This window comes from Peromyscus eremicus, chromosome 6 (genome assembly GCF_949786415.1).
Source record: "Peromyscus eremicus chromosome 6, PerEre_H2_v1, whole genome shotgun sequence".
Lineage (NCBI taxonomy): Eukaryota > Metazoa > Chordata > Mammalia > Rodentia > Cricetidae > Peromyscus > Peromyscus eremicus.
In genome coordinates this window covers 35589400-35605435 of record NC_081421.1, presented here as the reverse complement: position 1 = coordinate 35605435, position 16036 = coordinate 35589400, and the positions used below count along the sequence as shown (strand labels likewise).

At 44.0% G+C, this 16036-nt stretch overlaps 1 protein-coding gene across 1 annotated transcript in view; it reads left to right on the top strand.

Moving 5' to 3' along the window:
- Positions 1-13906, top strand: part of Mindy4b (MINDY family member 4B) — a 43943-nt gene extending 30037 nt beyond the window's left edge. Inside the window, exons 11-12 of the mRNA XM_059264696.1 lie at positions 11998-12178; positions 13764-13906. Of these exons, the coding sequence (XP_059120679.1) occupies positions 11998-12178; positions 13764-13906 (324 nt within the window). The remainder of the gene's footprint in view (positions 1-11997; positions 12179-13763) is intronic.
- The last annotated feature ends 2130 nt before the right edge of the window (positions 13907-16036 follow it).

The window sequence follows — 16036 nt, the reverse complement described above, 5'->3', positions numbered from 1 at the left end:
GGCTGATCTTGAACTTGTGATCCTCCAGTCTCTGCCTCCTGAGTACTACAATTATAACTTGATGAGCCACCACCTCAAGTTACAAAAAAAATCCTTAATATTTAAATCTTAAAGATGGAAAAATTTCTTTTGAAAAATATGCTTCCCTGTCTTTAAAAAATGACAGACATCATTGATGAAATGCACTATAATGACACCCAGGGGCTGTTGAAGGTGCAGGGTCACCACCAGCAGGTTATGTAATTTGAAGGCCTGACTCAGATGCAGCCAGGTTCTTAAACACAACTATGCATCTCTGCAGAAGCTGTGTATGTCATTGTGAGGCCATGAAGTTACCTAATCTACAACTAAGTTTGGATAGTGGGAAAACATGTGAGGGTATACTTATATAGGTGGAGTTTTCCTGTGCCAGCAGCCACTCCGAAATAATCACTCAGAAATTTTATATTAATTGTAAATGCTCAGGCGATAGCTCAGACTTGTTACTAGCTAATGCTTACATTTTAAATTAACTCATATTTCTTATCTACCCTCTGCCACATGGCTCATGACTTGTTACCTCATTTTTTACATGTCCTGCTTCCTCTGCATGTGGTGGCGTCTCCTCTGACTCCATCTTCTTCATCTCAGCATCCTTAGTTTGGTTGTCCCACCTATACTTCCTGCCTGGCTACTGGCCAGTCAGCTTTTTATTAAACCAATTCCAGTGACAAATCTTTACAGTATACAGAAGAATTATTCCACAGCATACTTACTTTTACTTTCCAAAAATTATGCCCTTGGAAACATATTTTTTGGATATTGTTTTTGATTAATCCCACTGAAGTATGGCCAACCTACTAGGGGCCAAACCCTTAAAGAAAATTGACTGTCCCTCCCCCAGAAGCCATCAACTATCAATAGCTTCTCAGTCGGGGGCAGGGGCTTGTGAGCTCCTCCCTGCTATAATGTTGACTGGCTTGATCTTCAGCAGATCTTTTCCAGGCAACTACTGCTGCTGTCAGTTCATAAGTGCAGAAGTCCTGTCGAGCCCTCCCTGACCTCTGGCTCTTACAATCTTTCCACCCCTTCCTCAAAGAAGGTTCCTGAGCCTTGGCTGGGGAGGGGTGATACAAACATCCCATTGGTGGCTGAGCACTCCAGTGACATTTATTTTCTATACTTTGGTAAGTTGTGAGTTTTTGCATTAACCACCAACCACAGCGCAAAGAAATTTTCAGATGATGTCTGAGATCTGCGCTCGTCTATGAGTATAGAGTTACGAATTTAGAAGACAGTTTGATACTATGACCATTTAGCAAAATAATAGCAGTTGGGTCACTCCATGGCCTTTGAGCTTCCAACCATGGGTTCTTGGTGATATTTAAAGTACCAGGCATGTGTTTCCTCCTGTGGAGCAGACCTTAAATCCTATCAGAACGTGGTTAGTTAGCCCTATAACACTTATGCCACTATTATACCCATGAGATATCTTGCCACCTGAGTCATTACTGAAACCCACAGGTTCACATCTAGATAAAACTGTTAATGACCACCCCTATCCCACTGGAAGCCTCCATAACACCTTCCAATACTATAAAAGCTAGTCATCAGGGAGGAAGCTTTATTGTCAGTTCTAACTTAATTTTTTTCATGTCCTGTGATCAAAGTATGTGGTGTCTTCAAGCAATAGGCTCTCACTATTAAGTTATGGTGGGTATCCAACAGCAATTTTTAATAGCGTACATATATATCGGCATATATTATAAAATAGTTTCCATATGGACCTTTTCAAATATCCCTAATTATCCCCCTTCACCCCCTCTTCTACCACATCCTTCCATCCCTCTCTCCACCTAAACCTGCGTCCCCATTATTCCCCTTTTCAGCTTCACTCCCCTGCACCAGTGACCCCTTTCTAGTTTCCTGGATTCTACAAGTACTCCAAGTTACTTTAATAATCTTGAATGTGAAGTTTCTCAGAAACAGCAATACAGTTGTTTTCAAAAGCTTCCCCTGAGGTCTGGGATACCATTATGCCTGGATGATGCTGTCTGAAACCCCTGAAAGTTTTTCTCAAAGTTCTTAATTCCTTTCCTAGGTGCTCCCAATACCCCATCAAGCCTGAGGCCCAGTGATGGCTACAGCCTCTTTTCATAACTTTTGGCTACCACTGCCACTGTAAATCCTGGAAACACCCATAGACAAAGGCCTGGTGATATTCAACCAACTTGGACAAGATGTAGAGCTATCATGGCTGCTCCATATCTTGTTGAACCAAATCTTATACTCTCTCAGGACAATTACCCAGGAACTTCCTGGTTTAGTCCCAGACTTAATGGATGCCTTCTTCTTTATCCAAGTACATCTTGATTCTCAGTTCTGTGACACTTGTCCAACTACCTCAAGGAATCAACCTCGGACATGGGCATAAATAACAACTGTGTTCCTTTCTGGTAATGGCAGGTACTGACTGCTAGATCTGTATTTCTGTTTGGACTTGTGGCTAAACCTCTTTTTGAGACCCTACATGGTCCAGAAGAGCAATCTCTAAATCAGGCCTCAGTATGGATAAGGCTCACAGTCTCACAAACAGGCCTTAGCCACTGCCCTTGGCCCTAAGAAAACCCTTCTCCTTACAGGTCATGAAAGAAGGGGAGCTGCCCAGTGCTGGGGCTAGCCACCTGCCCTGTAACCTATCTGTCCAGAACCTTAGACCTAGTAACTGTTTTTGTGGTCCCTGTCTCTGGCCTTTGGCTTCAGTTGACCTCTAGACTACATCTCAAATGTCCTTCAATCATACAGGACTGAGTTGGTCCATCCTCCCCCTAAACTACTATGGTAATTATTTAATAATGGCTGCTCAAGGAAGCATCTGTCTGGCTCTAGACTGTACACACAAGTTAAAAATGGTTTAAGACGTAGTGAAAAAGACTCAAAAGCCAAGCCATCAAAATCTGAAAGAGAGCCTCCCAGGGCTGGCTGTCTTGGGAAAAAACACTTTGAATGGCTCCTCTGGCTACTCCTTCTGAAACCACTGACTGCCGTCTACCTGATCCCTGCGTCTGGTGCCCAAAGTTTTAACTGAACTGTCAAATTTGTCTTCTATAGAATCAAACAAATCTAGGTTTTGATGATGCTTTGGCATGGATTCCAGCCAATACCAGCAGACAATCCATTGTCAACAGGGCCTTTAGAACAGGCCAGCAGGCATTTATTTGTGGACCAGTCCCCTTCATGGCTGCCTCCCACAGTGCCCTGACAGAACAGCTACAGTAGGTAGAACAGTGATAATACAAACCTGTTCAGCCTTAAGAAAAGACCCTCAGTCCCAACACCCAAGATTGGCCTTCCTGCTCAATCAAGCACAAATGTGGGGAACAAACAAGTGTGGGACACTATAGGAGTCCCTTGAGTTCACAAAATACAACTGAAAACTTTCTAGGCCATCAACAGTGCAACATATTACAGTGTCATGGTCTACTGAACTGTATATTACAACGGGTATCAACCTCTGGAGGATCCATCTTACCACTTTAAAAAACCAATCAAAATCAACCATTTCCTTATAACAGAGTTGCTATCCTGTAAATCCTAGAATCAAGAATTGACCAATAAGAACTGCCATGCCACTCCGGGGAAGACCTGCCCAACTTGGGCCCAGGTTCTGGACCCCGGGCAGGTGCCCTTCTACCCCAACCGGGAAGGATCCCCTTCTCCAAGACCCCTGGCAGACCCTGCAGTCTCCACGCCCTGCCCCCACGCCCATCTGCCTGAGCCCCTAGCCTCTTCCTGAGACTTAGAGGCCGGCCCCCAGCTCCCATCTTGCCCAGGACTTCCCTTCTGAAGCACAGGTGAGTGCCCTAGCTTGCCCCCGACCCCATCCCTGGGCACCAGCCACTCCGGGGAAGACCTGCCCAACTTGGGCCCAGGTTCTGGACCCCGGGCAGGTGCCCTTCTACCCCAACCGGGAAGGATCCCCTTCTCCAAGACCCCTGGCAGACCCTGCAGTCTCCACGCCCTGCCCCCACGCCCATCTGCCTGAGCCCCAAGCCTCTTCCTGAGACTTAGAGGCCGGCCCCCAGCTCCCATCTTGCCCAGGACTTCCCTTCTGAAGCACAGGTGAGTGCCCTAGCTTGCCCCCGACCCCATCCCTGGGCACCAGCCACTCCGGGGAAGACCTGCCCAACTTGGGCCCAGGTTCTGGACCCCGGGCAGGTGCCCTTCTACCCCAACCGGGAAGGATCCCCTTCTCCAAGACCCCTGGCAGACCCTGCAGTCTCCACGCCCTGCCCCCACGCCCATCTGCCTGAGCCCCAAGCCTCTTCCTGAGACTTAGAGGCCGGCCCCCAGCTCCCATCTTGCCCAGGACTTCCCTTCTGAAGCACAGGTGAGTGCCCTAGCTTGCCCCCGACCCCATCCCTGGGCACCAGCCACTCCGGGGAAGACCTGCCCAACTTGGGCCCAGGTTCTGCTCCCCGGGCAGGTGCCCTTCTAGCCCCACTGGGAAGGATCCCCCTCTCCAAGACCCCTGGCAGACCCTGCAGTCTCCACGCCCTGCCCCCACGCCCATCCGCCTGAGCCCCAAGCCTCTTCCTGAGACTTAGAGGCCAGGCCCCCCAGCTCCCATCTTGCCCAGGACTTCCCTTCTGAAGCACAGGTGAGTGCCCTAGCTTGCCCCCGACCCCATCCCTGGGCACCAGCCACTCCGGGGAAGACCTGCCCAACTTGGGCCCAGGTTCTGGTCCCCGGACAGGTGCCCTTCTAGCCCCACCGGGAAGGATCTCCTTCTCCAAGACCCCTGGCAGACCCCGCAGTCTCCACGCCCTGCCCCCACACCCATCTGCCTGAGCCCCAAGCCTCTTCTTGAGACTTAGAGGCTGGCCCCAGCTCCCATCTTGCCGTGGATTTCCCATCTGGAGGAGAGAGAGAGAGAGAGAGAGAGAGAGAGAGAGAGAGAGAGAGGAGCACCCATCCTCCCCCGGACTTCCCTTCTGAACAAGAGCTTCCATCCTGCCCCGGACTTCCAATTTGGACAAGAGAGCTCCCATCTGGACAAGAGAGAGAGACTTCCTGAATCTGTCAGCTCTGAACCAAGTGTGCGGATAAGGCCAGGAACGAACCACAAGGAGATGGGCAGACGTCAAGGCAGAAACACATACAACAAAATGAATAGTAATACACCATCACCAGGCCCTAGCCCTCCTCCAACACCTAGACCTGAACATCAGAAATTGGAAGAAGCAGAAGAAAATAGCCTTATGAATGTCATCATGAAGAAGCTAGAGGCTCGTGTAGAGGAAAAGACAAAAAAATGTGAAGAACGCTGTAAACAACTAGAGGAAAGGGCAAACAAATTAGAAGAAATCAATAAAGTCCTGGAAGAGAACAATAAAATACTGAAAGAAAATCAAGAAAAATCAATGAAACAAATGAAGGAAACAGTCCAAGACCTGAAAAAGGAAATAGAAAAAATGAAGAAGACACAAACAGAGGGAATGCTGGAAATAGAAAACCTGAGAAAACGATTGGGAACTTCAGATGCAAGTATAATCAACAGAATGCAAGAGATGGAAGAGAGGATCTCTAGCGTTGAAGATACAATAGAAGAAATAGATTCATCAGTCAAAGAAAACACTAAAGTCAACAAAGTCATGAACCAAAATGTCCAAGAAATTTGGGACACCATGAAAAGACCAAACCTACGAATAATAGGGGTAGAAGAAGGAGAAGAATACCAACTCAAGGGCACAGAAAATATATTCAACAAGATCATAGAAGAAAACTTTCCCAACTTAAAGAAGGAAATGCCTATGAAGATACAGGAAGCCTATAGAACACCAAACAGACTAGACCCCCAAAAAAAGTCCCCTCGCCACATAATAATTAAACAATTAAACGTACAGAATAAAGAAAGAATATTAAGAGCAGCAAAGGAAAAAGGCCAAGTGACATATAAAGGCAAACCTATCAGAATAACACCCGATTTCTCAATGGAGACTTTGAAAGCCAGAAGGTCCTGGACAGATGTAATGCAGACATTAAGAGACCATGGATGTCAGCCTAGACTAATATACCCAGCAAAACTTTCAATCGTCATAGATGGAGTGAACAAGACATTCCATGACAAAGCCAGATTTAAACAATATTTATCCACAAACCCAGCCCTACAGAAAGCACTAGAAGGAAAATTCCAACCTAAGGAAGTCAGATACAACCTCGAAAACACAGGCAATAGATAAAGCCACAGCAGTAGACCCCAACGAAGAAAAGTACACACACATCACCACCAAAAAATAACAGGAATGAACAATCACTGGACATTAATATCCCTCAATATCAATGGACTTAATTCACCTATAAAAAGACATAGGCTTACAGAATGGATACGAAAGCAGGACCCATCTTTCTGCTGCATACAAGAAACACATCTCAAATTCAAAGATAGACACTACCTAAAAATAAAAGGCTGGGAAAAGACTTTCCAATCAAACGGTCTTAAGAAACAAGCGGGTGTAGCCATCCTGATATCCAGCAAAATAGACTTCAAACTAAAATCAATCAAAAGAGATCAAGAAGGGCATTACATACTCATCACAGGAAAGATCCACCAAGATGAAGTCTCAATTCTGAACATTTATGCCCCAAACACAAGGGCACCCACATATGTAAAAGAAACATTATTAAAGCTTAAATCACATATAAAACCCCACACATTAATAGTGGGAGACCTCAACACCCCACTTTCACCACTGGACAGATCCCCCAAATCGAAACTTAACAGAGAAATAAAGGACTTAATTGATGTCATGACTCAAATGGACTTAATCGACATCTACAGAACATTCCATCCTAACAAAAAAGAATATACCTTCTTCTCAGCACCCCATGGAACCTTCTCTAAAATTGACCACATACTTGGTCACAAAGCAAATCTAAACAGATACAAAACAATTAGAATAACCTCCTGTGTTCTATCAGACCACCATGGTCTAAAGTTGGATTTCAACAACAACAAAAACTACAGAAAACCTACAATCTCATGGAAACTGAACAATACCCACCTGAATCACCAATGGGTTAAGGAAGAAATAAAGAAAGAAATTAAAGACTTCCTAGAGATCAACGAAAATGAAGACACCACATATCCAAACCTATGGGACACTATGAAAGCAGTACTAAGAGGGAAATTCATAGCACTAAACGCCCACATAAATAAGCTGGAGAAATCTCACACTAGTGACTTAACAGCACACCTGAAAGTTCTAGAACAGGAAGAAGCAAAGTCTCCCAGGAAAAATAGATGCCAGGAAATTATCAAAGTGAGAGCTGAAATCAATAAAATAGAAACAAAGAGAACAATACAAAAAATTAATGAAACAAAGAGTTGGTTCTTTGAGAAAATCAACAAGATAGACAAGCCCTTATCCAAACTAACCAAAAGACAGAGAGAGAGCATCCAAATCAACAAAATCAGAAATGAAAAGGGGGACATAACAACAGACATTGAGGAAATCCAGAGAATCATCAGGTCATACTTCAAAAACCTCTATTCCACAAAACTGGAAAACCTAAAAGAAATGGATAATTTTCTGGATAGGTACCACATACCTAAATTAAATCAAGACCAGATAAACTATTTAAATAGTCCAATAACCCCTAACGAAATAGAAACAGTCATTAAAAGTCTCCCAACCAAAAAAAGCCCAGGACCAGATGGTTTCAGTGCAGAATTCTACCAGATCTTCAAAGAAGAGTTAATACCAATACTCTCTAAATTGTTCCATACAATAGAAACAGAAGGAACATTACCAAACTCCTTCTATGAGGCTACAATTACCCTGATTCCCAAACCAAACAAGGATACAACAAAGAAAGAGAACTACAGACCGATCTCCCTCATGAACATTGATGCAAAAATACTCAATAAAATACTGGCAAACAGACTCCAAGACCACATCAAAACAATTATCCACCATGATCAAGTAGGATTCATTCCAGGGATGCAAGGATGGTTCAACATACGAAAGTCTGTCAATGTGATACACCATATAAACAAACTCAAAGAAAAAAACCACATGATCATCTCACTAGATGCTGAAAAGGCATTTGACAAAATCCAACACCCCTTCATGATAAAGGCCTTGGAGCGATCAGGAATACAGGGAACATACCTAAACATAATAAAGGCAATTTACAGCAAGCCAACAGCCAACATCAAATTAAATGGAGAGAAACTCAAAGCAATTCCACTAAAATCAGGAACGAGGCAAGGCTGTCCGCTCTCCCCATACTTATTCAATATAGTACTTGAAGTTCTAGCCAGAGCAATAAGACAACATAAGGAGATTAAGGGGATACAAATTGGAAAGGAAGAAGTCAAGCTTTCCCTATTTGCAGATGACATGATAGTATACTTGAGCAACCCCAAAGATTCCACCAAGGAACTGATACAGCTTATAAACACCTTCAGCAACATAGCAGGATACAAGATCAACTCCAAAAAATCAGTAGCCCTCCTATATACAATGGACAAAAAAGCGGAGAAGGAAATCAGAGATACATCACCCTTTACTATAGCCACAAATGACATAAAATACCTTGGGGTAATACTAACCAAGCAAGTGAAGGACCTATATGACAAGAACTTTAAGTCCCTGAAAAAAGAAATTGAAGAAGATGTCAGAAAATGGAAAGATCTCCCATGCTCATGGATAGGCAGAACTAACATAGTAAAAATGGCAATCTTACCAAAAGCAATCTACAGATTCAATGCAATCCCCATCAAAATACCAACACAATTCTTCACAGACCTGGAAAGAATAATACTCAACTTCATATGGAAAAACAAAAAACCCAGGATAGCCAAAAGAATCCTGTACAATAAAACAACCTCTGGAGGCATCACGATCCCTGACTTCAAGCTGTACTATAGAGCTACAGTAATAAAAACAGCTTGGTACTGGCATAAAAACCGACATGTGGACCAATGGAATCGAATTGAAGACCCTGATATTAATCCGCACACCTATGAACAAATAATTTTTGACAAAGAAGCCAAAAGTGCACAATGGAAAAAAGAAAGCATCTTCAACAAATGGTGCTGGCAAAACTGGATATCAACATGTAGAAGGCTGCAAATAGATCCATATCTATCACCGTGCACAAAACTTAAGTCCAAGTGGATCAAGGACCTCAACATAAATCCAGCTACTCTGAACCTGCTAGAAGAGAAAGTAGGAAGTAGTCTTGAACACATTGGCATAGGAGACCACTTTCTAAATAGAACACCAGTAGCACAGACACTGAGAGAAACAATCAATCAATGGGACCTCTTGAAACTGAGAAGCTTTTGTAGGGCAAAGGATACGGTCAACAAAGCAAAGCGACAGCCTACAGAATGGGAAAAGATCTTCACCAATCCCACATCTGACAGAGGACTGATATCCAGAATATATAAGGAACTCAAGAAATTAGACATCAAAATGCCCAACAGTCCAATTAAGAAATGGGCTATAGAACTAAACAGAGAATTCTCAACAGAGGAAACTCAAATGGCTGAAAGACATATAAGGAATTGCTCAACATCCCTAATCATCAGGGAAATGCAAATCAAAACAACTCTGAGATACCACCTTACGCCTGTCAGAATGGCTAAGATCAAAAACACTGAAGACACCTTATGCTGGAGAGGATGTGGAGCTAGGGGAACTCTCCTCCACTGCTGGTGGGAATGCAAGCTTGTACAACCACTTTGGAAATCAATATGGCGATTTCTTAGAAAATTGGGAATCCATCTCCCCCAAGATCCAGCTATACCACTCTTGGGCATATACCCAAGGAATGCTCAACCACACCACAAGAGCACTTGTTCAGCTATGTTCATATCAGCGTTGTTTGTAATAGCCAGAACATGGAAACAACCTAGATGCCCTTCAACTGAAGAATGGATAAACAAAATGTGGCACATATACACAATGGAATACTACTCAGCAGAGAAAAACAATGACATCATGAGGTTTGCAGACAAATGGATGGATCTAGAAAAAATCATCCTGAGTGAGGTATCCCAGACTCAGAAAGACAAACATGGTATGTACTCACTCATAACAGGATACTAGATGTGGAACAAGGATGACTGGACTGCTACTCACATCACCAGGCAGGCTACCTGGAAAACAGGACCCCAAGAAAGACACAGGGATCGCCCAACGACAGAGAAATGGAATGAGATCTACATGAACAGCCTGGACAGGATTGGGGGTAGTGAAGGGCGAGGGTCGAGGGAAAGAGAGCTTGGGTGAGTGGGAGATCCCAGCTGGATCAAAAACAGAGAGGGAGAACAAGGAATAGGAGACCATGGTAAATGAAGACCACATGAGAATAGGAAGAAACAAAGTGCTAGAGAGGCCCACAGAAATCCACAAAGATACCCCCACAACAGACTGCTGGCAATGATCGAGCGACAATCCGAACTGACCTACTCTGGTGATGGGATGGCCAAACACCCTAATTGTCGTGCTAGAAACCTCATCCAACTACTGATGGACCTGGAGGCAGAGATCCATGACTAGGCCCCAGGTGGATCTCTGGGAGTCCAATTAGCGAGAATGAGGAGGGTTTATATGAGAGAGAATTGTTGAGACCAAGGTCGGATAAAGCACAGAGACAAATAGCCAAACAAACGGAAACACATGAAATATGAACCAATGGCTGAGGGGTCACCAACTGGATCAGCCCCTCTGAGTGGGTGAGACAGTTGATTGGCCTGATCTGTTTGGGAGGCATCCAGGCAGTGACACAGGGCCCTGTGCTCACTGCATGAGTCGGCTGTTTGAAACCTGGGGCCTATGCAAGGTCCCTTGGCTCGGCCTGGGAGGAGGGGACTGGACCTACCTGGACTGAGTCCACCAGGTTGATCTCAGTCTGTGGGGAAGGCTTTGCCCTGAAGGAGATTGGAATGGGGGGCGGGCTGGGGGGAAGGTGAGGGGGGCGGGAGGGGGGAGAACAAGGGAATCTGTGGCTGATATGTAGAACTGAATTGTATTGCAAAATAAAAATTAAAAAAAAAAAAAAAAAAAAAGAACTGCCATGCCTGGGTGGTGGTGGCGCATGCCTTTAATGCCAGCACTCAGGAGGCAGAGGCAGGCGGATCTCCGTGAGTTTGAGGCCAGCCTGGTCTACAGAGCGAGATCCAGGAAAGGCGCAAAGCTACACAGAGAAACCTTGTCTTGGAAAAAAAAAATGAACTCCCATGCTTGGTCCCTCATTTGCATAGCAGGAAGCTGGAGGAAACCAAAAAGAGAGCAGCTCCCACATACAAACAGGACCAGTCCACTATCCTATGTCAGGCCACTCTGTCGCTGCTCTGCCCACCGCCACTGCACTACGCTTGCCTTTTTCTACTTTCACCTAACTTGGATGAATTCTTCACTGTTCTCCATTCCAATCCACCAACAATATACTCTACTGTATCTATGTCTTCACCAGTAATCTACATGCCAACTCGTAGGTCTACGTGTGCACAAGTGTGTCTTTCTTACATTTCCTAGAAGATTTTTCCTCCAATATAAATGGTTAGTGTTACCAGAAAGTTGACGTCTGCTGCATGGAACATCACTCAGTCTTGGGAATTACACTGGGAGCAGTTACACTAGCCAATGACACAGACAGAATTGGCATTCTCGTTTTCCACATCTATATTTATAGTTCACTTTACATTACCTCACCTTAAAGCCAAACTAGAAAAGCTTGGCCTCCTCCCTGAGGCCACTGCATTTTAAAAAGTACAGTCCGTTCAGAGCAAAGTGAGGCATTGCTACTCTTCCAAACCATTTGTAGGTGTAAATTCATTCTCCATAAAGCCTTGGTTTTAAATTTTAGACCACATACAATGCCCTGCAAGCTACATGTGCCACAAGAAGCTCCGAACTTCTTTTTAACCAGGAGAAGGTGTCAGCATCTTTCGTTATTCAGAAAGATCTAGACGCTCATCTGCATTCTCCTCTCCTGTTCCAGGTGGGCAGCATGCTGAAGACTCCCACATTTCCTATTTGGCTGTGCAACATCAGTGGAAATTACAGCATCCTTTTCTGCACAAACAGGCAGCTCTTATCTGACTGGAAAATGGAGCGTGTCTTTGATCTGCACTTTTACAGTGGGCAGCCCTCACAGAAAAAGCCTGTGCGTCTTACAATAGGTGAGCACTTGAGACTCCAAGTGTGTGCTTTAGTGCACTCAGAGATGTGGCTGTCGTTGTTTAACAGCTGTGTGGTTATTTGTACTACCACTGCAAGACATACTTAGACTCAGTTTCCAGAATGAAGCCCCAGCCTAGGCCTAAATCCATTGTCACGGGGGGGGGGGGGGGGGGAGCTTAAAAATGTGTGTGTGTGTGTGTGTGTGTGTGTGTGTATGTGTTAGCCTTAGAAGGAACACAGAAAAATAAATTCTAAATAAGATAATAAAGGTTGAGGAGTCAAATTTCCAGAAATCTTTCTCCAGGGCCCTGTCTTTAAGTTTGAGGTGTCCAACGCCCCAGGAAAGGTGTACCAAGGCAAAGGAGACACAGTTCCAGCTGGCCGATCCTGTACACAAGCAAACACAAGGCGATCATCCAGTGACATGAGCAGCTGAAGTAAGAATGCATTTCTGCTCATATTAATTCAAAAGACATTTCTGAGGGCAAACGATGAGCCAGATGCAAGGAATCGCCTGCGCATACGTTCTAGCAAACCTTTATCAGGTCCTGGGAGAAACACAGACAGGCAGGCTGGTTTTTTTGTTTGTTTGTTTGTTGTTTGTTTGTTTGTTTGTTTGCTTTTGGTTTTTTTTTGTCTCAATTACAAGTCCCGTTCCTTAAATTCATGAGGAAAAATGATTAACATTAAGGTGTCTTTAAACATTGGCACCTCTGACAAGATTGGAACAGTGGACAAACCTGACTTCTGCCCAGCAACCTTGGCTCCATTTGTGGGATTTGGTCCATGACTGACTTCGCACTTAGCATCAGAAGCCTGGGGTCAACTCACTTTCTGCTGTTCTCACTGCATCTAGAAATGGTGCTGAGAACATGTCTGTGCAGCTCCTGTGTTTTTCTTTAATTATGGGAAATGCATATTAACTCATGTACTTGAGTGTGACATTGGCCACATAATATCTACTATCGTTTTTACTTTATCTGACCTATGAAGTAAGCTCCATTTTTTCAGCTTACAAAATCCCCCATGTTCTATTCTGAGTACTGTGTTGAGGGCGTATGTAATACAAGCATTAAATAGCCATATGAAGCGGGTACTCTAATATCTATTTTTAGTTGTTCAGTTGCTATGTTTAGCCACTAAATGAATGAATGAAGCACGGCGATGGTATTTTAAGTACTTCTCAAATGTCACTTGGCTCACATGAGACAAACCTAGGCCTTGAAAACAACTTCCAGGTTCCCTTCCTAGACTCTACCCCCAAGTGAACATCTCTTCTTAAAAAGCAAGAAGCTTTCCTTTCACCTGTTTTCCTGGTAATATCAGTGACAAATGCCTGATCTTATGTGTCACATCATGCTGCATTAAATGGCATGAATATTCACATCCCAACACACAACAAGCCTGGCTCCTACAGATGAATTCTGAATAGGTATTTCGACACACCAGCTGCAAGAATCCCCTCCATTTAGTCCTAAGGCTTCCTGGGCCGGCTCCACCCACCTGGTCTCTTTTCCTTGTGTGCTGGTGTCTTTGGGAATAGACCAATGGGCCTGGATGTCAATGCTGCCATTCTATCCTCAGATACTCACTCCCATCACTGGGAAGGAGAGCACCGTGAGGATAAACATGGATCAGGAAGATGGTTTTCTCCAGTGGAAATGGCTGTCAGAACTAAATGGAGAGAGGCTACTGTCAACTGGAACGGAACGATTCCCTTTTTCTAAAAAGAAAACTAGAAACTTGTCTGAAGGGTCAGAACAAATGGAATGACAGGGTCCAGTGCAGGGGTGAGCATTTAATTCCTACATTCCCCTTTCAGGAGCCCCACTGAAAAATACCACTGGCAGTTTCTCATTTTTCTCTTGGCTGTCCTTTACAGTCATTGAGTGCTGCTGAGAATGTTTTTATCCCAGGGTCTGAATAGTGGTTCCCTCATTTAATTCAGAAGAGAAAACATGGTCTCTCCTCTTCATGTTTTCCAAACTGCTCTTTTTCTGAGACTTCACTAAGACCGAAGCTGGGAGCTCACTTTCATTTGGGGATGAAGTCATCAGGAATACATCATCAGCTTTTAGCAATGGCAAGAGCTCAAGTCTCCTCAAGGCTTCCCGGTAAGGGTGGTGTTCCTTTCCAAGGACATACCTCACATAGCCACATTAGCTGATTCTTCTCAGGAAAGTGGAAATGAGCTTCCTCCTGCTTGGAGAGGGGCTAATCCCTGTGGGCTGGAGCTCGGGGGGAGGGGGGGGACGACACACTGAAGACTCAAGTGGTCAAGTCATCAGGCAGAGAGACACATTCTTCCTACCAGCATTCTGCTTGTTTCTTTCTCCTGAACTAGATATAAATTATAACAATAAACATAGGTTGAGACAGTCTTGCTCCTACACAAAATAAGATTCTACAAAAATAAAATCTCATCTCAGCATTCAGGGAGGAAAAGACTTCCTTAAAGAATGTGATCTTTCTCCCTTATGCTAAATGCCTGCACATTTCTGAAGAGATACATAGACTAGCCATATATATTCTTTCTAGAAGATGTACAGGAGAAGCCTCTAGACATTTTCCCAACCCCATACCCTATCTGCTGACTCACAGATTTAGGGCTTTGGATATGGAAACCAAAGGTCAGATTCCAAGGAACAATGTCTCTGCACTCAGTGTCCACATTAATTTATTAAATGCCCTTTCATTTGGCTCAAGAATAGTATATACTCTGAGATGAATGTGGAGAAGAAAGCTTCAGAGTGAGCAATAAATTGTGTCTAAAGAGGAAGCCTATGGCTCAGATTGCTGATCATGGTATCTTCATCATTGGTGCTTTCATCCAGAATTTTAAATACATCAGACAAGTGAGTGGAGCCCTACAGACCCTAGTCTCGTTTGGTATTAGCAACATTGTATTTTGGGGGGAAGTTGGGGTCTAAAACACATTTGAGTTTGTTCTAGGAGTATTAAGTTGTCTCTTTGGAAGTTGATGACTAGAAAGCTTGAAGGCATGTTAGAAAGTATTCTGCCAGGAAGCAGCCAGTCCAAGAGATACCACTAAGTCCCAAGCAGTAAGGACATTCTTTTGTCCCAGGAACAGTCTAGGTCCTCGAGGGGCTCATGACTCTCTGAGATCAACTGTGGTCCCTCCTGTGTGGCTGAGCACAGGTACACTTGCTACACAAACAGATGCAGGGTTCTGCAGAAGGAAAAAGTGGTGATGACGACTGAGAAAATACAGCAACTCTCGTCCGAAGCGCTCCTTACAACAGCGTGCTGGAAATAGCCCAATTCCTTTACTTTCTACTCCTGCCTTTATTTATCCTTTGATTTTTTTTTCCCCCGTGGTCTTTGAATTTTTACTTTTTTATAGCTATATTAGCTTGCCATGTCTCATATGTTATAATGTATGTTAAATTATCTCTGGAACAAAATTCTCTTAATAAATAAACAAAGGAAAGATTAAGTTCCTATGTTTATACATAAAGGTAACAATTGTTATACATAAAGGTATTCTTCACTTTGTATGCCATGTCAATATTCTGTGTAAATGAGTTTTTATTTCATCTTGAAGTGAAGCACCCACTCATATTTGCATTTGTTTTTAAGATGGAGAATTAGCTATTGCTGTACCCAGCATGGCTCCAGGGATGAACTTGACTGTGGTAGTGAGGGAATGAAGAAAAGACAGACACACAGAAAAGCTGGGATGGGTGGACTGGGCTCTTGGATGGAGGAACCCCAATAGCATGGAAGTTCAGCATGTTTGCTACATACAGCGAAATAGCAAGGTGGGGCTATTACACACAGCTGAGTAAGGAGGCAGGGTTATTGTGCCCTGATAAATGAAAAGGTGGGGTGTATGG